The sequence below is a fragment of the Melanostigma gelatinosum genome (assembly GCF_949748355.1).
Source record: "Melanostigma gelatinosum genome assembly, chromosome: 12".
Lineage (NCBI taxonomy): Eukaryota > Metazoa > Chordata > Actinopteri > Perciformes > Zoarcidae > Melanostigma > Melanostigma gelatinosum.
Window position 1 is genome coordinate 17278565 of NC_136645.1, and position 21194 is coordinate 17299758.

At 43.5% G+C, this 21194-nt stretch overlaps 1 protein-coding gene across 2 annotated transcripts in view; it reads right to left on the bottom strand.

Annotated features, from left to right (window-relative positions):
- Positions 1-2126: 2126 nt before the first annotated feature.
- Positions 2127-21194, bottom strand: part of macrod2 (mono-ADP ribosylhydrolase 2) — a 381154-nt gene continuing 362086 nt past the window's right edge. Inside the window, exons 12-18 of one of the 2 annotated variants that reach the window (XM_079280386.1) lie at positions 21150-21188; positions 20726-20770; positions 19297-19443; positions 18567-18632; positions 5428-5466; positions 4845-4916; positions 2127-3350 (exon numbers count right to left, since the gene is read on the bottom strand). In XM_079280386.1, the coding sequence (XP_079136512.1) occupies positions 3328-3350; positions 4845-4916; positions 5428-5466; positions 18567-18632; positions 19297-19443; positions 20726-20770; positions 21150-21188 (431 nt within the window). In that variant the 3' untranslated portion in view covers positions 2127-3327. Of the gene's footprint in view, positions 3351-4844; positions 4917-5427; positions 5467-18566; positions 18636-19296; positions 19444-20725; positions 20771-21149; positions 21189-21194 lie in introns of both variants that reach the window. The other variant, XM_079280385.1, reaches the window with a different exon arrangement.

Genomic DNA, 21194 nt, shown 5'->3' on the forward strand with positions numbered 1-21194 from the left:
TTCTTTTCCAGTTAGTTTGTGCTGTGTTAACAGCCAGTGTGGTGCCGGGTCGAGGTAGTGTGGCGGGAGGGTGGTAGACAGTGGGAGGAGTTAGCAGCAGGGAGAGTAGAGGGAAAGAGAACGGTAGAGAGAACATGGGAATGCATGTTTCTATAGGAAGAGGTCCTTTCATCTGGAAAATAGAATAAATGGAGTACATCACATATCAGCCCACAGCCGCATAATAAGACCTGTCAGATAAAAATTGACAAACGCATGCAACGACATAGGTCGCTCAACGCATGCATTAGTACTCATGTGTTCACGGCTCAATGTGTAGATACATATACAGTGCCTATGAGAGGTTTTTACAGTGTGAGTGAACAATTACTGCTTCACAACTCTGATATAAGCCTGAGAATCCAATCCTGTCAGGTGTAAACTAGGATGGCAGGCTGTTATGTGGAATAGGGGGTTTGTTATTTCGACACTGGAGTGTTTTGTATGCTAGGGAGCCGGTGCGTGGCAGCAAGCCTGTGCGATTAGGCTGTTTCCTTTGACACTACCTACTGCTCAAAGCCAGGGAACCACCCGGTTCTGACATGCAACATTTAAATTAAGTCATTCAAATTTAAACAGTCTCCGTTTCAGGGACAATCACACCTGACATCCGCTCGGCATGTGACAAGTTAATGGATCGTAAACATGGTAGCTGCTAGATTGATGTGAAACTTGTTTTTTATTGGATTTTCCCACCAAACAGATGACAAACCTGTTGATGCTTTATTGCCATTTTGTTATCAAAAAATTATAACAATGGCTGAATATTGTTCTTTTTAGGATAATGTTTCGAACACTATGTTCCCCTATTTGACTGATTGACTTGATCGGGCCCACTTTTTGCTATTTAAAAAAAAAAAAGACTACAAGTTGTTGACTTGAGTTTACCAGACCTCTGTAGCCCTCTGTTCATCTCTGCTCAAGGCTGCATTAGCCACGACCAGCTCGAAACACCTGAATCTCTGCCCTCAGCACACGGCGCTTGAGTTGCATGGTGGATATTGGGGAATATAGACACCAGTGTTTGACAAAGAAGGAGCACGCTTGGAATAAAAAACACGATGCTTCTGCATTTTTTACATTTTTTTAACTGTCCATTGTGATTCTGACAATGTTAAAGGAGTGCAATGGTAAATTGGTGGTGTGCCCTTTTAATTGTAAATGGTTAACTGTGCAAACGTTACTCCTTGACTTGCCCTAGAGCACGCTCAGAAGTGAATGTGAGGACACATTACGTGATTGTTGAACCCATAATAAATATGATGTGCGAGTGAAGATTGGACCAAGTCTGTTCCAATTCAGTTCATTTTTATATCTTTACATAGAAATAGTTGTTTGCTGCTATATGTTGCTTGTGCAGAGCTGCAGCTCACCTAAAGTTGACCCCCCCCCCCCCTGATGAAGTTCTCACCTTTAGCTCTCTGTGGGGTTTACAGTATTGTCCAGTCTTAATTTGCCTCGTCCTCAGGTTTGTTTCCAGCTCTATTCTCATTATTCAGATTGTGTTTGTTGAATGATGAGACAAACCTAGTGGGAACTAGAGCAGAAAGTGCCACTCTTCAAGTTCTATACATTGGCTTTAATGTCTTAATAACTGTTATCTACAGTAGTTTTGTGACATGTGGCAGTTTAAATCATGAAGTGTGACTTTATGTATTAAACACTTGAGTAAACATTTACCAAAGATTAAACTAACACGATCTGTCCAGATAAGACAGGTGCTTGATGAAGATGTTCTGCTCTGGAGAGCTGATAAGTCTTTGATAACAAACTCCCTGTGAGGTCTCTGGCCATTAGTGAGGAGGAGGGGGGGGGGGGGGGGGTCTGCCTCCGCCTCTGCCTCCTCATTTGATACAGGACGGAGCCTGAGGGCCAGAGAGGCATCGTGCTAAGAGATCAAAGGACAGACTAATTGTTTCTGTCCACCAGAGACACACGACTGATCGCTCTGTTGCAGTTGATCAATTTCACACGTAACTGAGAGGAAATCAACTATACCAACTGTGAGTAGAAAGAAATCAAATAATCGCTACGATAATGAGAGGTAAAAACAAGACACATGACGAGATACATTAAAAGCTGAGACATGGCTTCCACCTTTACATTTTATTAGTTGTTTCTGTTATAGCTTAGCAAAGCAAACATCAAAGTATGAAGGCATCATTTCATAGAACTGTTATTAATCAGATTTTTAGTATGGCACCAATGAAAATAATAGATAATTCACAACATTTAACAGAAACCAAAGAAACCCAAACCATGTTTTAAAATCAAATGAGGAGAAAACAAGAAACCGTGAACAGGCATTTGCCATTACATGTTGTACTCAAAATTACAAATCATCTGCAAGCAATCAAAACCAAGAATTCATACTTGGACCACCTCCTTGTGATTGGGATTTTATAGTTTGATATGAAATAAGGCAGATTCCTTCAACATAGTTATAGACAATCTGGTAAGGAGACAAGCGAAAGCGAAGAGGACTGTAATTCCTGTTTATGTTGATGAAGTTCAAAGCAATTGTCTGGCATGCATTTAAAACGGCAAAGAAAAAGAGGGACAAGAACGAATCGATTTGTTAAAAGACACTCGTATGTATCCTCTTTAGCGTACGTGGGCCTTGATGAACAGCTTCTTGGTAAAATGAGTTAAGCTGCGGTTACAGCGGTGGCAGAGATCAGATGTGATGGTCATAGATAAAAGGCCGGCCGGGGAGCGACACACCGCCTTACAGACTGTGGTCGCAATCAAGACTATATTCACTGATTTGACTCAACAATGGAGCTGGAGGTGCAGTAGTGTGTGAGGAGACATGGCAGGTGTCAGTGTGTTGTCAGGTAATTCCACTGTTAAATGTCATCATGACTGTGGCTTTGTCAGAACGGAAGGACGGTTGATTGACTGACAGCTCTACCGCGCTCTCACAGTGGGCATAGATCAAATTAAGAGACTTGAACCTGGTTTATGTCATCGCACTCTGCTGCCACAACATATGGCTGTAACACACAGTGAGGTATGGCTCATCTCATTCTGGTTGATATGTTCAAGTCATATAGTGCATTTTTGCACAAACATACAAACACATACATACTTGAGGGGTGAGTCGTTTCTTAACAAAGAGGGAATAGGCTAAATAAAGGTGGGGATGTGAGCATCTTGTGAGTAGCTGGTTGTCCTGGGCCAGCGTCAGAGCCCATACTGACATGGGCCAGTCTGACTCCAGTGTGGTTGGCCTTCGCACAGTTTTGCTGGCTGTGAGATGAGGTTGATTGTCCTTCCCTCAGCTGGTCATTCTTTCTTCTCAACAGTGTCTGGATGGAGCATAAGTACAGTACATCGTCTGAATTCAGATTGTGCATGGCTCTTACATTTAGTACACAATTTTTCTGCGTTCAGTTTTTTGTTTTTTTAAAGCAGTGGAGTATGTTACCACAGGAAATGGTGATAACTTTGAGCTAATTAACAGTGTTATGAATAATATGAGCACTCGGACTAGCTGAGTCAACATTAGCTGTGCTAATTTCAGAATTAACTGGGAGGGTTAGTTCAGACTGTTTGATGTGGGCTTGTATGTATTTGTATGTGTTCTGCAAGGTCACATTAATGTTTTAGTCAATGGAGTCTGGTGGATTATAACTGGTCTTCTGACGGCGAGGTAAAGTGTATTCTACGTTTAGAATTGTTTCACTGCTTTACTTTGCCATCAGACAGCATTTGCATCTTAGTAAATAAGAAACAGTCACCAGAACATGCACATTGCATCCATCTACAAAAGCCAATGCACCGGTGACATACATTATTATTTTGTGTGACAGACAGATGGGTAATCACACATGTGGACACTGAGGCTGATCCATTTTCTCTGTTCTGAACGTGAATCTTTAGTAGAAATGAAACTACCTGCTGTCGTTGTTGGGAGAACAGGGCAGTCTGTTGTGATTGCCCAGTGTCATGCGTTTTGATAATGTACTACGGCTAATTTTAGCAGGAAACTATTCTCTACCCAGTTCCATCACCATCCCCATCCACACGCTTGTTCGACAACAGGCCTTTTCTTCTCTGGCGCTTTGTCTGGCATTGTTTAAGCTCTCTCTCCTTTATACACAAACCCGTTTGCCGATGCCAAGTTATTTCATATGCTGCTGGCCTGTCCTATTTATTCAACCCTGACAATCTGTTCACAACAGTTGCTTCATGATCTTTTTCTCTGCCTGGAAACTAAGATGCCCAAATCGGAATCCCATTCTTTGACGCAACAACTCTAAAGAGCCCCACACGGAACAAAGGCAGACATAGAAAGTCATAGCGCTCTCTACATATGTCCACAGTCAAATTTCATGGAGTCTTATTAACCTAAATCTCAACGGAGACCTGAGAATATCAACAGTGTGGTATCCTTATCAAATATGATTTATTGGCATGATTATTGCTCCTACAGTCTGTGTTGGCTGAATGTTGGAATAATATGCATTGCACACTTGATTTATTAAATGTCCGATAGTTGAGTTTGCAGGCAATTCATCACACTCAATCTCCAAAGACGTGCTGACACGTTTATACCAAAATATCCTACAATACAGCCCCTAAAGAGAGGAAAAGATGGAGCCAGACGGAGGGGAAAATGGAGACATGGAGGGTGAAACTGGGTAACACTCAGCTGCACAGCGCCGAGGATCCTCCGGATGAAGTGAATTATAATTCAGCAGCTGTGGCCACTAATAAGAATCCGCTTATAAATAGAGATTGTGTAGGAGATAAGAGCGAGCCAGTGAGCGAGAGTGCGAGTGCTTCTCCCACGCCCTTACCTTTGGACTGAATGCTGTCAGTTAGAATAGAATCAGGTTCTTCTGAGCTCTCGACAGGATCTTTCATCTCCTCTAGATAACAGTTGGGGAAAGGAATGAGAAGAACAGAGAGGGGAAGAGGGAACATGTGAGAAGTGGCTGTGATAATCAGGCAATCTGTGTTGCCCTTCTTCCTGCGCAGAAAAGCAATCAATTTATCTTAAAAAATCTCTCTGCCCTGCCAAGCTTGTGAATCAAGCCGAGTGGGTTTACAGTGACGATGTAGCGAACAAGAACCTTTTGAATAGAAACTAATAGTCATGTTTTTTAAACCTAAACAGCTCTTCTGGTGCTGGCTGGAGTTTCTACCACTAAAATGTAAGTGCATCCAACATATAACTAGAACCCTCATATGCACTGTGACACTGCATGAATGTAGGCAGGTATGTTGACAGACTGTTGAGTAGAAGAGGCATGAAAGCAAGCAATGGAGAAAGGGATGTGGAGAGCAGACAGCAGGGGGGTGTCTGTTACGTGGCAGTGATGCGTCACAGCGCCCAGACCGGATAGTTCATGGGGGGAAAAAAACATGATCTCTACTCACCGCCATTGCTGGTGCCAGTGTTGCTTATCTCAGGGACATCTGCAACGTGGAGCACATGTAGATACAGATGTGTTACTCATCTTGAATTCATGCATGCAGATGTAGTTGATTAAATGTGCGGATGAAAAAAGGTAAAAGTAATCATTTGTGCAAGCATTCTGCTCTTTTTTTTAAACTAAATTACTACTTTCTGCTAAAAAAAAAAAAGTAAATCATTCCAAATCCAGTCCAGAAAGTCAAGAGCAACTTCATACTCATGGCCTCACGTATACATTTGTCGTGATGTTTAACAGTCTCTCATGCCTGGAAATTCAGCGCCTTCCTAAAGTTATTCTTCAAAAAAGAACAAAACAAAGGGAGAAGGGAGAGCGACACATGCAAAATGAATTAGACTGCCAACCCTTTAAGGCAGCCTGAGACCCCCCCCCCCCCTCCCCACACACATCCTTCTCCCCCTCTGTCCTCCTTCTGTAGTCACAACTCTTTCTTCGTCACTCCCTGAGCAAACCTTGCCACTTTCCCTTTTGCAAAAACAACCATCCAAACAAAGCACACCGTAAAAATAGCTGCTCTCCCCAGGCAGTCCAGCAATGATGTAGACAAATACAAGTGCTTAGGCGCACGACGGAAGAACGAGTAGAAAAGCCTTCTGCATCTGTACACTAACAAGTCTGCGGTCAGGGTAATTGAATTCCTCACAGAAACGCAGGTTCCTTGGTTGTAATTGTAGGTTTGGATACACGTGTAAGTAAGTATGCAAAGGTTCTTAAAGCATGAAGAATGCTCAAGCATGCTCCCTTTGCTTCGCTGGCAATTTGGTGTTCAGCATCGATCATAGTTCCACCATTTTTGGGCCAATTGTGGACACAAGTTTTATGTGCAATATCAGATTGTTATTGCCACGACGCCCACTTTTGATTTGACCTTCAATTAGTAATTTGTTGAGATATTTTGGTTCGCCATGGCTTGTGTATAGCCTGTCTGAACATTTGCGTGTCTTGTCCTGCTGTTGTACTGATGTCATGTGCTCCTGGGTATGAGCAGTACAACCATGAGACTAGAGATCAACCACCAGATTCAAATTATAACTGTAATGGAACAAATTGAAAGGAAACAAGTAGACGACGTGCCACATGTTTGAGAGTCGGGCGTATGGCGTAAATAAATGATGCATACACATGAAATGATATGCCACGCATTACCACTTTGCCACACGATCACGTTACGGATATTAAAGCTGATGGCGGAACATGTGGAATGTGCCTGATGTTGCGACTTGTGTCTGAAAAGAGCCTGCATCATGTCTGCTGTTGGGCTCTGACCATGTGGCTTAAACATGTGCTGTGGACAAAGAAAATCAGGCCTTAACTTTTTCAAGCAAAGGTCTCATCCTGATTTGTAGTTGATAAGAGCAAAGGGATTTCACACTAGGGTGTGAATTCCCCCCCCCCCCAAATAACCATGGTAACCGCTGCAATCTCATTGGCCGAAGGCCAAGAGACCCCAGGACCCCTGTGGTTCAGTCACTGTTCTATAAAACTGTTTTTAGTTCACACTTCTAGGCTTTTCCCCCTTCGACCTCGGTTGAGTTAGGAAGCACACCACGCTCTCTTCGCTCGGACACCCCCGTCCAGGCCACAGAAGAACCAACTTTCCCCGCCAGCGCAACGCTGGCCACGTGAAAGCCACGAGGAAGCCCCTCAAACCCTGACAGGTCACGAGCCGTTTTGCTGGACGAAACGACAGTGTTCCACTTTGAGTACGGCTCCACCAGCCCGCGAGACGAACCCGCATCAGCGATCCGTTCTCCGCCTTTCTTTTTATTTTGTGCACAAACCGGCACAGAGGAGCCCGACGAAGCCTCGCTCCTCTCCTGACCGATGATTACCGGGAGACCTACGGACCACGTCGTCTCAGCCGAAGTTAAACTGTCCTCCCTGCAGCGAGTACAGATCGGACCTGCGTTTGCTCCCGAGCCACGCCAACGGACCGAAGCCGCACCAGCAACGCCGTGCGACACACAGCGCCCGCTGCAAAGCCGCGCTGCAAGCAGCCCCCCCCCCTGTCCCCCTTCCCGACGAGGAAGACGGACCACTTTGCTCACAAACACTTCCACGTTGCAACGAAGCATCTACAAGTAAGATTCTTGGCATTTGGGCATAGCTTAGCTTAAATTAACTTAAGTTTAATTCAGGCCATTCATTTATATGTTGATATTCCCGTGTTTTTGTGTGTTTAAGACTGTCGCGTGATATTGAGGTATTACGCAATCATTACGGAGCAGAGAAGCTCCGCTGTATGTGTGTATCAACTATGACTGTTTGCTTGGGATTTATTTGATTTCTTTTCATTCATTGTCTTCCACTCCGGGTGGAAGTTCTCTTTTCATTAACTCGACTCGGTGAGTGAGCTGAGGTGCGTGGCCTATCACGGCATAAGTTACCGGCAGTTCAAAGACGACAGCGGTATATTTATGCATGATAGAACCAGCAAATCAGGCTCCCTACCACATCGCACGCCGAAGCGTGATTCACTTCGAGTTCTCGCTCCTTTTTCTCTCTCCTCCTTTCACGAAACACACACACATACAGCAGCCTAACTGCCATTTTGGTCCGCGTCACTCGACTCCGCCATCTTTGTAGTTTTTAGCTGTAGTTCTTAAGGCCCCTCCCCTTTGGCCAGCGTCACTCGACGCCGCCATCTTTGTAGTCTTTAGCGTAGCTGTAAGACTCCTTCCTGTTCACCCACAGACACACACATACACATACACACACAGACATACACCCTCATCCATTTTATTCATTCTTTAGTTTAGGCATATAAAATTGTATGATAACGTTTGTTGGTTGCAATATTAATTGATTTGATCATTTATTATTTTGATTCAATAAACTCTGTTATACTTTCAGGAGCAGTCGTCTGTGATTACTTGTGCATATGTATTTGATAAGACTGTATGTAGTGGCCTGTGCTCGAACTTAAAACCCTTCACTGTCACTGAATGTATAGTCATACGCAGACTATTGACATTATGAGTGACTACTAATTATGAGACTTAGTTTTATCGTTTGGTTATTGGTCCCTGTTCGCAGGGTGGTGCCCCGTTTATATTAATAATCATTAATAATTGTTACATACATCAATAATTCTATTGATGTCAAGAATTCAGTTTCTTAAATGCTGATAACCCAAACACGCTCCTTTAGATCCCAACACTGCCTTTTTATACGTGCAAGCATAGCACGCCGGCGTGCAGCAGCAGGAGCTCACTGAAACATGGCCGTATTCCAGACGCTCATTCCTTCCCCTCTCTCGGGTAATAACAACACAGTCTGGGTGCTCGGGCAGCATCCTCTTCCTCTAATATCCAGCACTGATCAAGACAAAGCAAAAAGCTCAGAATTTCAATTGATTGCGGCTTCAGCCTCCCCTGCATGCCGGGGGCTCGGAGGGAACCGCAACGCGGGCATGTCTTGCTCTCTAATTTGACTCCAGTGTGCTGACAGCATAGGGGCTATCATTTAAGGGGAGGATGTCAGTGTGCAGTGGTAAACACAAACAAGATGGGGGGGAGAGAGAGAGAGAGAAACGGGCCTCTGTCAAGGTTCTGGTGAAGGAGAGGCACAGTCCACAGAGAGCTGATAAGGAAAAGAGAAAAACAGTAGAGCGAACTGACTCCCTCAGCAGGAAACCAGACAGCTTACACCAGTGGTTGTTAAAGCGGGGCCCTGGGGGGTCCTTGACAGTGTCTCCCGTCCTTCATTCTGCTATATAGATTCCCAGTATGTAACACAATTTGTATACTGAAAGAGTTATTGCGGTTGTTCATATAGAAAGAGGGCATCTCATTCACAACAGTTTCTATATCTCCTGAGCTACACTAAAACGTGCAAGAAGAAAGCGTGACAGTGTTTAAAAGGGTATCTGATCTTCATTTTTGTTTTCACATATTAGAACCATATCAATCTTTTTCTTATGTTATGAAGACACACAGGAGATCAAAAACATTTAAAACGTTTGCCAAACTTGTCATTCTTTACAACTTTTAACAAATTCTTTAACTTAATTGCTTTTCTTTTCATGTCACTTCACTCTTTTTTTAGTTCAGTAAAAATATCCCGGAGAGAAAACCCCTCAGTAGCTGAAGAGGAAGGATGAGAATATGTATGTGTGTGTGCGTGTGTGTGTGTGTGTGTGTACATATAAGAGAGGGGAGAGGAAGGAAGAGAGTTGGGCATAAGTCACCCTTGTATGCAGACAAGCAGAACATTACACTCCCCCCCACACCTTCCATTAATTTATTAGACAAGAGGTAGTTAGCGTTTTGTTGGTCAGCGTCAGTGTACTGCACCACAGTATTGAACCGCTATAGAAAATGTATTTGAACTGAACAACGATGGCAAGTTCAGATTTTAAAGCATCATGTTAATAAATTAGATTGATATTTGATTCGCTGTAGCCTTTGTATGACAGGTTTTCTCATTAATTTTGCATCATCCTCAAAGAGCAGTTCTGCCTCCACCACTTTTTTTAATGGTCATGTCATTCTAGCTCAGTCAGCCCACAGGGGAGGCAGTTCCCGTGGGTCACCCGAACGGCATCATGGGAAACCGCCTCTGCTTAATGTTCCAGACAGGAGCCTTGGGCGGAACAGGAGGTTCCTTTTGTCCGTCAGCCACAGGGACACCTCACTGTCTTTAATTCAAATCCTCTTTTCTTGAGCAGTGAAAGAGGAAAAATCGATGGAGGTGTAAAAGTGTCTGTGCCCTAAAAGGTCAGTTCCCCAGGAGAATTTCTTCTGTTCATTTGATCCCTGAACCGTGGTGGGCTGGTCTGCTGTGTCTGAACAGGTCCTGGAGCTTTGATCTCAGCCGGTTCACACAGGTGTCCAGCAGCTCCTACTCAAACAATCTCATTCTGGGAGCTGCTGAAAACCATTAAACCGTTCTTTCACTTCCCAGTCGCTGCTCAGTATCTTTTCCTAAACACCCACTTAAGAATGGCCAAATGAAATGCACCACGACTGAAAACATTTACTGACTGAATGTCCTGCTGCATGGCTCCCTGATTGCATCAAGTATTTCTTATTTTGTCTGAGTTGATGGAGCATCTGGTAAAAGTCGTTGGTTTCTGTGGCGTTTATGGAGCAGGCGGAGGGCTGCTGCTCTCTCAATAGCATTTCCTCTTGAGAGAGTAAGATGGGAAAATGTCAAGGTTAGTATCTGAAGCTCCATTCCTTTCAGGAGATGAGAGCAGAATTCATTTCAGCATGTAAACTGGGTGGTCTATGAGGGACTTGAGCCTGGTCTGCATCGGGCCATGTATATTAAACAAGTATCAAGGAGCCCCTCGTTGAACTTTGCACGGACTAATAGCTTTGGGGCTGATATGCCGACTGCAATGATAATTAAAGACATCTCCCGGCTCAAGCAAAACAAGAGCGGGTGGAACTCAACAAGTGCCCAACCAAAAGAACTAATGAGCTAGTAAATGTGGGAAGCCGCCCATTTTCATATGTTAATGTTAAGTTTGTTGTGCAGGCTTGTGGAAATAGCTTAACTGCATGAGCTGCCACTCTTGAAAGGGAGAAAAAGAAAGGATTTTGTGAGGAGCGTTTGATAGCTGGAGTTTTCTTTGCTATGAGATGGAACACTGTCTGACAATCGGAGCCAATTAAAGAGCACCGAGCCGTGACCTGTAGGCTAGGGAGACGAAAACAAGCCTGCTCAATAAACACTGTGACCGCCCCTCTATACTGCTGTCCTCCTGAAGAGCCAAGAGTCTTTATTAATATTCCGCCTTTCTTCTCCCTAAGAAAAGGTCGAGGGGTTGTGGACACCAAGTAGCATTGTGCTCCCCTGCGGGTTTGGGTAACCTTGCAGTGGTGGGCTGTGTTGGGGCGGCTCCAAGTTGGGTCAGGGTCCCCTAAACAGGCTGAAAAGGCCCAAGCTCATTACACAGGCCTGAGCCATGCTTACCACGATGAAAAACACAAAGTACTCTGAATGACTGAAAAGAGTACAAGACACCATCTGCTTTGGGGTTAAGCTACAACTCAGAGAAAGTTATGATGATGAGAGGGCAGAGAGGGATAGCAAGAGAAAAGACGGGGGAACGTTTGACAACATATGTTGTAAAAACAACCCACTGATAAGACACAACAAGAGTGGAAAGAAACAGAAAAGCCAGTAAAAATGTTGCCTTCTCCTGGCAATGTCTCGCACTCTTGATCTCTCTCTTTTTAGTCTTTTTCTGTTCCCCACTTTGTGTAGTGTGGCACAGTCACAGTGGTCTGCCAGATGACCAAAAAGGAGATTTAAAAAAAAAAAAGAGCGATAACACTGAGATATACCCTGAGATGAAAGGAATAACTGATTAAGTGAAGAAGTGAGACAAAACAAAAATAGACATGGAAGGGAGAAAATGCAAACGAGGCCTCCCCCTGTGTGACCTACATCCCTGCTAGACCTGCTGTCAGTGGTGGCCGGCTCCTCTCACATCACTCGCTGAATTACTTTACATAATCTTTCGATTTTCCCTGCAATAATAGCGGCCTGCTGCCAGGAGCTGCCCACCCCTGTCTTCACTACCGCACAGACAGTCTTGCAGGTGACTGACACGAGGTGATGGGCGATGCAACCAAATGGCACCCGCCACAGCCGAGGAAGGTGAAGAAGCAGCAGGTCAAGATGCCTGTGTGCCACAGAGGACACGGCTCGGGCCGGCCGATGCCGTTAGGAAGCGATGCCTCCTCTGGGCAGCGTTTTCCGCAGGAGATCATGGAACGGACAACATAAGCAAAGTGCTCGTCTAGACTGCAGTGAGAAGCAGAGCAGCTGTCTGTCACTGAAAGGTCAGCAGGAGAGCGGCTGGATTGACAAACCTCAGTAGAGGTCAGCAGTGCAGTGAGAGACTGATAGATGCAATTATAGCCAATGAAGACGTTGCATCAGATATTACTTTTACTGTTGACAATATTTGTTCCCTGATTTTACTTCCCTTCTGGTTGCTGTTTGTTTTGCCCAATGTTGTCTAATTAAGTGTTTTCTGTGATGACTTATTCTCATGTATCGCTTCCTAAACATAGCATTATCACAACATGACATAATTAGGGCTGCAACCAACAATTATTTCTGTTCAGTCATTTACAAATACAAATGTGTTGCAGACTTTTAAACACACATTTGTTGCATCTCTGCAGGCTGACAAATTCTCTCTCTGCTCAGAGATGAGTCATTCGCCATCTTTGTGAACCAAGCAGAGGGGTGAGGACAGGACAAGAAGACTGATCAAAAGAGGCGCTTCGAAGGAGGACAAAACAAGTGTGTCCGTTAGCCTGAGACCTGCTCTTTGAGGCGGGGTTCTAGTCCACAGATGACCAACACAATGGACATTGTGCACATTGTTGGTCTATTCCCCACATAGTCCTGTATTTCTCATCAGTCAGAAGACATAACAACATGATGGAGAGTACCGTCGTGCTGATGACGGCAAATAATCAAAATCACTCGGATTGTAAAAAGTGAAACTTTTTCATGTTGATATCGTCAGGAAACAGGCTCAACGTGATATCCAGTGACCTAAAATGAACAAAGCTCGTCAAAACAAGGCGTCAAATGGAGTTGAAGGCGGAGGCGCAAAGCCAAATGGAATTCAGTGATAAAAGCTGCATTAATACGGATAAAGATAAGACTGTGGTTAGTCTCCTCACGGCACTCGCACACAATGCCGCAGCAGGGCGGTGATTGGTGTAAGTGCTGTTCCTGGACTTTCACAGTCAGTGTAAAAAGCTATGAAACACAAGCATAGCCTAATGTCTTCAGCCAGTGGCAGCTTTCTCCCCGAGGAGCCACTCCGTGTTACAGTCTACAATGTTATGCCAAAAGTTAATTGTGTGCCGACAACTCTTTGCCACAGGAAAGACGGTATTGCTCTCCAGAATTAGATTTACATCCCCAGTATCCCATTGTTCACAAAAGACAAAACAGCCAATTAAGCAAAGCTTCAAATCCTTTTTGCTAAGATGAAGGAACATAAATGCAAAGCGCACTTCAGCGTCAACTAATTCTGAGTGGAATAAAACAATGCATTTTGGGATGAATTATTCAAGCTGCTAAAACAGAAAGAAAGAAAGAAAAACCCGCTCTTTTGATTTGCAGTGGATTACTAAGAAACTCCACACTTTGTACTCGATGCTTTAACATGAAAGCGCGACCACACAGGGTCACGTTGCTGAGAGTTTCGCGTGTACCTCCACACTGATAATGGCAGTCTGCTGGATTTCAGAAGAGCCATTTGTGTCGGCTTGTTGTTCTGTTACAGTCAAGCTGAACCATCGAGGGAGTGAAATACATAGAAATCAATAACGTCCCCCAAATAACATTCACAAACAAGAGAATGAAAACAATTCTCATAACAGTTGTTAAGGGGATTTGTTGCACCCCCAATTTGATGCAGTTTCTTTTTCATTGTTTGTGGATCTTACAAGAGAGAGCGGTGGGGGTACATGATGTGCACGTGGTTTCTGGGCACCATATGGCACTTGTGGATGCAGCTGGGCTTTCTGCTCAGAGCCTCCAATAGAGTGAGCTGCGAGCGGTTGTGGCAGAGTCAGCGCTAAATAAAGCACTCACAGCCATCTATACTTAAAACATCCTGTCCGCCACGGGGGAAAAAAAGAACACTTGGAGATAGAAAGTCATGAAATCAAGACAAAGTAACCATAAACAAGTGCAAACTTGGATAATGAGTGTGAATGGAGTTTACTTGTGCTGCGGTGATGAACCGAGGGAGAGATGAGCAGTGGGAATCTCCCACAGCTCCAGCAGCCTCTGGGCTGATGTAATGGTGCCTTGTCTCTCTGCTGTGTTGAGACTAGATTGTTGTGATGGCCTGCTGCGTCTGTCTGTCTCTCCATCCTCTTTCTTGCCCTGCAGGGTACCTCCAGCCTGACTTCAGTGTGCCATTACAGTTTGTCCACATATTAGCCCGTCTGCACCCAGCCATGCTTGGGTAGACACCACCCCTCTAACATATTCACTGAAGCGTCCTTCCAAAGTCAAGGAGCCGCGAAAAAATACGAGGACCATTCAGACTCCGAGTATAAGGTTGTCTGTGCTTCACATCCAGGCATATGATGAAGAGCAGAATTATAGGGACAGCACTGTTTTTTGGTCACATTATTTGAGTTTGTGTTGGTGCATTGCATGACGTTTGCGCACAAAACCTGCTCAAACTCAAAGTTTGATAGAGAAAGAAAGATGAGCTGCAGTTCACTGGTGGCATTGAATCTGCACAGCCATTACATCTTACCGTTGGAGCCAAGAAGAGAGCTATCGACTCCTGCATGAGAATCACACATGCATGAAGGAAAAAACAATTTCTGTTCACGACGCAGATTTATGTATTCCTAGCTTTAGGCAAAGACAGTCTTATTTTAATTCATGGATGTATCACGAGCTTCCTGAAGCGGGAGCCCACTCTCACAAGTCTCCAGAACAAGGCTTGCTGGATAGATATTTCAAACACAATAACAATATAGCCACAATTTCCATTTTAAAGTGTGTTATGAATATTCATAAATAAAGGCTGCTTGTATTGTGATTCAATTTGGGGAGCCTTTATAGAATCCCAGATATCAGACTGAGAATGTTATTGCCTGTGCAGGGAGATATCCAACACATAGCCTATGATTCATAGTGTGGAGCCTGATTAAAAACACAAAATCTCTGCTCCGCCTGCCTCCTTATATCTCACTTCTCACAGATAATCAACTCAAACCCCCAGAATGAAATATTTTTTACATACTGTTTGGATCTTATGGTTCTTAGTTGCTTATAATATCACATTAAACTGAGCAATTTGTAGAGAGAAAGAACTAAATGCTTAATCACGACTGCATATTCATACAAAAAGACCTGCAATGTAAACAACAGACGGCATAGTTTGGTAATATGAACTGTTACGACATTAGCAAGTTACCTACATCTTTATCGAATACAAGGGAATGTGTGTGCACTGAGTAGATATTTTCATTAACAAGGTTTAATGATGACGGGAGTGAAAATGAATCGAACACAAAGCTTTGTACTATTTAGCGCGACTGAGCTGGGACTGAGATGCATAGCTGTGATAAACACTTCCGTATGTGCAATATTGAGCTACGTGAGAACAGCAGGTTGTCAACAGACACTGCCGACAACTTGGAGCACGCGGATGTAAACGTGTGGATGCAAAGGATGGTATATCTTTTTGGCCACCGTTAGCAAGTTGGCAAGGGAAATGGAAACAAATTCATCCAGTGTATCCTCATCTTCTACAATTTTAACAAAACAAGACAGTTGTATTCTCGTGGAGAAATGAAATGCAGCAAATGTACATCAGGCTGCTGCGATATTTGTCCATTTGATCGGCGAGATTTGGTTCAACGGTATGAACTTGTTTCAGAAACGTACACAGCTTCAACAAATACTTCACCCACAAAATGATCATTTGCACGTCAGTAACTCACCCAGTGTTACCCTGAGTTATTAACTTGCCTCCAGCGGGAGCAGATAATCAACAAACAGAAATCCAAGTCTCATTTACCCACTCGTATGCTCACTGCTTCACTGCTTCCCAAACACATGCATCTCCGCTAAAACCTTTCTATTCAAAAGACTTGTGAGTCTGAAGTGTTTTACATAGCAAGACTTTTCCCTGTTTTTTGACTCACCCTTGAGGCATGCGAGAAAAACAACATTTTCATCAAGAACTCAAGGCAACACAGGGTGAGTAATTGAATTGGTCTTTTGTGGGTGAAGCATGCCTTTAACAATGTTATACCTTGCCTGCAATCAAGTTAAGCGCCTCTTTTGTTTGTCTAAACATCAGACAGCCAACAGGGAATGTGAGAAGAAAACACATTATATCACCATCTCTGAGATATTTGTGCTTACTAGGTTATTGTGAATACAAGACAAAAGCACATTAGATAATACAGTTAAGGATGCAATAGGTAGGACTTCATGTAAAAGACACACACTCATGACTCATGGTTATGTGTATGCATGTGTGTGTGATGCAACCTGATTTTCAGTTGTCCTCAATTTGTTTGATTCATTAGGCATTCCTCCCACCATTATGAGGCATTTTATTACTCCTTTCAGTGAAGCAGATTTAACCTCTATGGCCATGAGCAGGCAGCCTGATTACAGTTATTATTTTTAATAAAGGGTATTGGCTCGGGAATCATTTGGTCTCGTCCTGTGAATAGCCGGTTACGCGTGGCTAAGCCGGGCTTTGAGACAGTTTGAGTCTGCACTCTGCTCCTCTGTACAGAATGCAATCTGCCTGCAATCAAGAATGACACCACTGTTTACTGGTTGACAGTGCCACCACACAAACACGGCCCATGGCAACCCTAGACAGTGACAGACACTGGCACAATCAACAGGCTGGAGTGAAGCTTTCCAGTGATGGAGAGCCTGTAGTGTTTGCGGGACGTATTCCAATGGCTTTTCAGAGAGGATGGAGAAGGCTATCTCAGATGGATCTATCTGGATTGTTTACTCTCAACCTAAATGAATTGAATGTCAGTCAAAGAGAAAGTGAAATGGAGGTGAGGGAGTGACTGAGACCTTTGTGTTAGTGCAGTGGTGGGAGAGGGGTGGCTGGGGCTCAACAATCTAACCCTCAAGAATACCCTCAATCAGTGACAATGTGAGCCAGAGCAAGCTGAGGACAAATAAAGATAGATTATCCCATGTGGTCAACCAACAAACATGAATGAGAAGAAAGAGTTGTTTGATCCAAACAAAATGGCTGGCCTTACCATGGAGCTCAACTGGATTGGCTAAACCATTTTCATTCCCAATGCGTCAAATACTGCAGCGTGGCCAATGTTCCTCAGCGTCCGACACCGACGCACGGAGGCCCTCTTTGGCGAGTGTAGTGATGCAACTAACTCCAATGTAAACACAGCCGCGTCTTTATTGCTCAGAGCGACTGATGTGATATAAAAAGCAAGCTAGTTCACACGGGGTGGGCGAGTCAAACAAACACAGGACTTTCACCCAGGAGACAGCTGTTCTTGTCTCGTGCAAAACAAAATTAAACTTTGACATGTGTCACGTCGGTCGCTAGTATCGTGAGTCGCTAATCATACGAGTCATTAGTCGGTCGAGTTAACGTCAACCACGCTCTTTTCTCAGTGGTTTAACTAAGTGGTTTTGTTGCCTAAACCTAAATCCCTGTGAAGGTGCAAGTTTATTTTGAAACGACACTGCACATAATAAGCATAACTTGTTGCGCCGTGCCTGCCATGTCCCAAAACTGACGCCATAGGTACGTAGAGCGTCATAGTTTAAAGCTTAGGGCCACCAAGCTGCTGTATTTGACGCATTGGGGTGAGAATGTGTTGGAGTGGCTGAATAGTACAATAGTACAATAGTACAATATCATTTAATGTTGATTATATTTTTCTTATTGTCAACAAGACCAAAACCAACAAAGTAAGACTTTCTCTCAATACTTTCTGACTTCTCTACCCTGTCTTTTTTATTTTTTTTAAGGCAAAGTAAATTCCTGAAACAGCGGAGCACTTTTAAACAAATGCCACTCAGACAGGAGTAAGTAGTGGATTTGTTGGGGACTATTTTCAGCCGTTGATTAACACACATTAGGAGGTCTAGTGATTATGACTACAGCATGGTGGTGTATGTGGAATTGACTCTCATGAAGGCCCAGGTCACCCAGTGCAATGGTTTGGCTCATTGATGGGTTTCTGTTATTGAACAATGGAAGTCTATAGCACAGAGGAATACGCTGTTTTAGGCGTCGGATACACACAATACACTTTCCTAATGATCTGTTAACGATAGAAACATATTGAACATTGCCAATCCTGCCAATGAGAGAGCAATGCTAAACCCTTACAGCTGTGATAGTCGGTCTTATTTATATGTATTTTCAAAAATACATAGAAAACTAGTTTGACAAACAGCACAAAACAAAAACAACGCTGGCCATGCTAATTCAATACACAAGTATACAGATACAAACAGACTGGAGTGTAAAATCACATTGATAAAAAGTCAGTCAGTCAGACTCTCCATCAGGTCAAATCATATGAAATCAAATCCAGACAAATCCGATCTTACCTTCCATCTCCACAGTGGACGTTGCTGTGTCGTCATCTTCTGCCCTCTCGGCAGGCTGCTCTGCCTCTGCTGGAAAAAGGAAGCAAAGCGCTCATGTTTGTTACGCTCCACATTCACACGTCGTCAGTGTTTTTGCAGGAGATCGCACCCACGCGAATGCAAAAAGAAGCTTGACGTGACATGTCCTCAGTGAGATGACCTTTGTTTATGCGTGTATTTGTTACTGTGGTTAGTGTGAGTACTACAGTATGAGGCTCCAGTGATAGAATACTGCAAGTCCAATGTGCAATACTGCACGCAATGTCAGCCATTTCCCCCCCACTTGGTTCTGCTTATTCTGTGCTGAGAGATGAATTCGCAGATTCAAACACTGACAGCAAGAAATACAAAATAAAAAACACCCTGATTGTGCATTTGTAGTGTCCTATCTCCCAATGGTGTCATTTTAGATTGCTGGTAAACCAAAAACGTAAACATCTATGTTTCCATTTGGCTATGTCATTACTCAGGCCATCACGCTTTCATGCATTGAACTGACTGATTCATATCTGCCTCAGTGCCCCCTGGACATTTTGCTGCATGCAGTGATAAAAACAGTTGCTATCAGGGAATCACATCATCACCTGAACCTTTTTCAATTGATATGAATATTTGTGACTGACAACTCATGTACCACAAAGTCTTTGATGTAAAATAATAGAAACAAACACATGCACCCTTAACTATATACCTTTGTCTTCATCTTTCTCGTTATCGATGCTTTTGGCTTCATCTTTCTCCTCCTTGTTGTCAGTTCCTAGCTCTTCATCTTTGTCTTGGTATTCATTTTCATCTTTATCCTTTTCTTGACTTGGCTCCTCGTTTTCAAAATTTTCATCTGCAGGCGCACAAACATTGAAATGTAAAAAGAAGTACATTTTGAAGGATTAATTCAGGCAAAGGGAATCAAAGCCTTCACAATAAATCCTGTAACACATGGCAGAAAACAAGCCCATACATGACTGCAGTTGGAAATCTCCCAGAAACATTTGCACACCCAGAGGTTGCTCTATTCCAGTTTGAAGAGCACAGGGTTGAAAGGAAAGAAGTAAAAAACAAACATTTTCTCAAAAGAAAGCGCTTGCTTTGGGGCTGTATCAACTTGTTTAAATGCAGATGTTTAAGACAGCCAACTAACAGTAATCCAAGATATAAAGTATGTGATGGTTAAGCACTAATACAAAACAAAATGTGAAGGAGCAGAGTACTTCAGGTGAATAAATGTGCTAATAAACATCTGTGTGCAAAGGATATATTTTACAAAGTGACCAAGACCACATTATTGAATAACATATTGATCTGTGGTCTCTGGTATTAACCTGCAACACACACCCACACACACACAGAGACAAGAATGATGCCACTGCTGTATTTTGGGCTGAATTAGTCTGCAGGTGTTACTGTATATCTTTGCTCCTCCTGGCTCCTTCGTCTCTGTTTGTGTCTCACGAGAAAGTAATTACATATCGCAGATTTTGAATAGCATCCCAGGGCTGGATTTGCTGTAACTCTCTCATAGAATATCTACAAAATTCATGTTCAGAGAGGCTCTATCTGTCAAATCGTTGTCAATGGGATGGGATTTGAATAAAACAAAAACAGAAGAGAGGCGAGGCACTGCTCACTGCCAATATGCAAATGCTGAATCTTAATTATATGCCAGCAGCACAGAAGATATTCAGAGGAAGAGAAACGGTTCTAGCTCAACGTTAATGGTGGCCTCTGTGTAACACACACGTTTGCTCACAAACACACACACACACCCAATTCACTTAAGGCTCTCGCTGTCAGCACAACAAAACACATCAGAGTCTCGGGGTGTGTTCATCCAGCCTGTAGAGATGGATTTAGAGCTTTGAATAGCAGTTATGCCTCTGCTGCTAACAAGACTGATCAGGTTAGATCTTTAATCAAACCCTGAGCTGAAGTGAAAACCACGAGCTGCACGTCGGTCAGCTCGTACAATTCCCATCTCCTCCCAAAGATAAGCGTTGGATCAATGTGCGCTCCTTCCCTTTCAGAGAGTGATGTGTATGGTATTGTGTCAATCTGCACACCGACAGAAACACATAATCGCACCCCAGTCTGTGCTGGAGCCTTGGCTTGTGACTGCACTGTACCTGGGTTTTGACTCGCCATGTCCACGTCTTCATTTCCCACAGCAGCTGCAACAGAAAACATTTAAGTTCAGTGCTGGTGCCTGGAGTTGAATTGACTTGGCTTTCAATATCACCTCAAACTGCCTTTTTATTCCATCTCTTTGTGTAGTTTTGTCTTTGTTCTGCAGTATGAGAGCAACAGAACCACAAAGACATGCATAAATTAAGGGCAAAAAAGAATGTCACTTCTAAAACCATGCATAGTTGAGGGGTTTCTTTGTTCCAAGCTTCTGCGATAAGAGAAGTTGGAGTGGTGGCACACGGAACGGAAGGACTGAACTGGAGCGAATAGAAAATTCTATTTTTGATGACAAATGACATCAAGAAGCACTGGTAGAGCCGAGGGGCTCAGAACATGTGTTGATGGTCCGTAGAGCTACATTACCATCATCACCCTTGTCTTCATCACCTATTTCCTCTTGACCTGAAA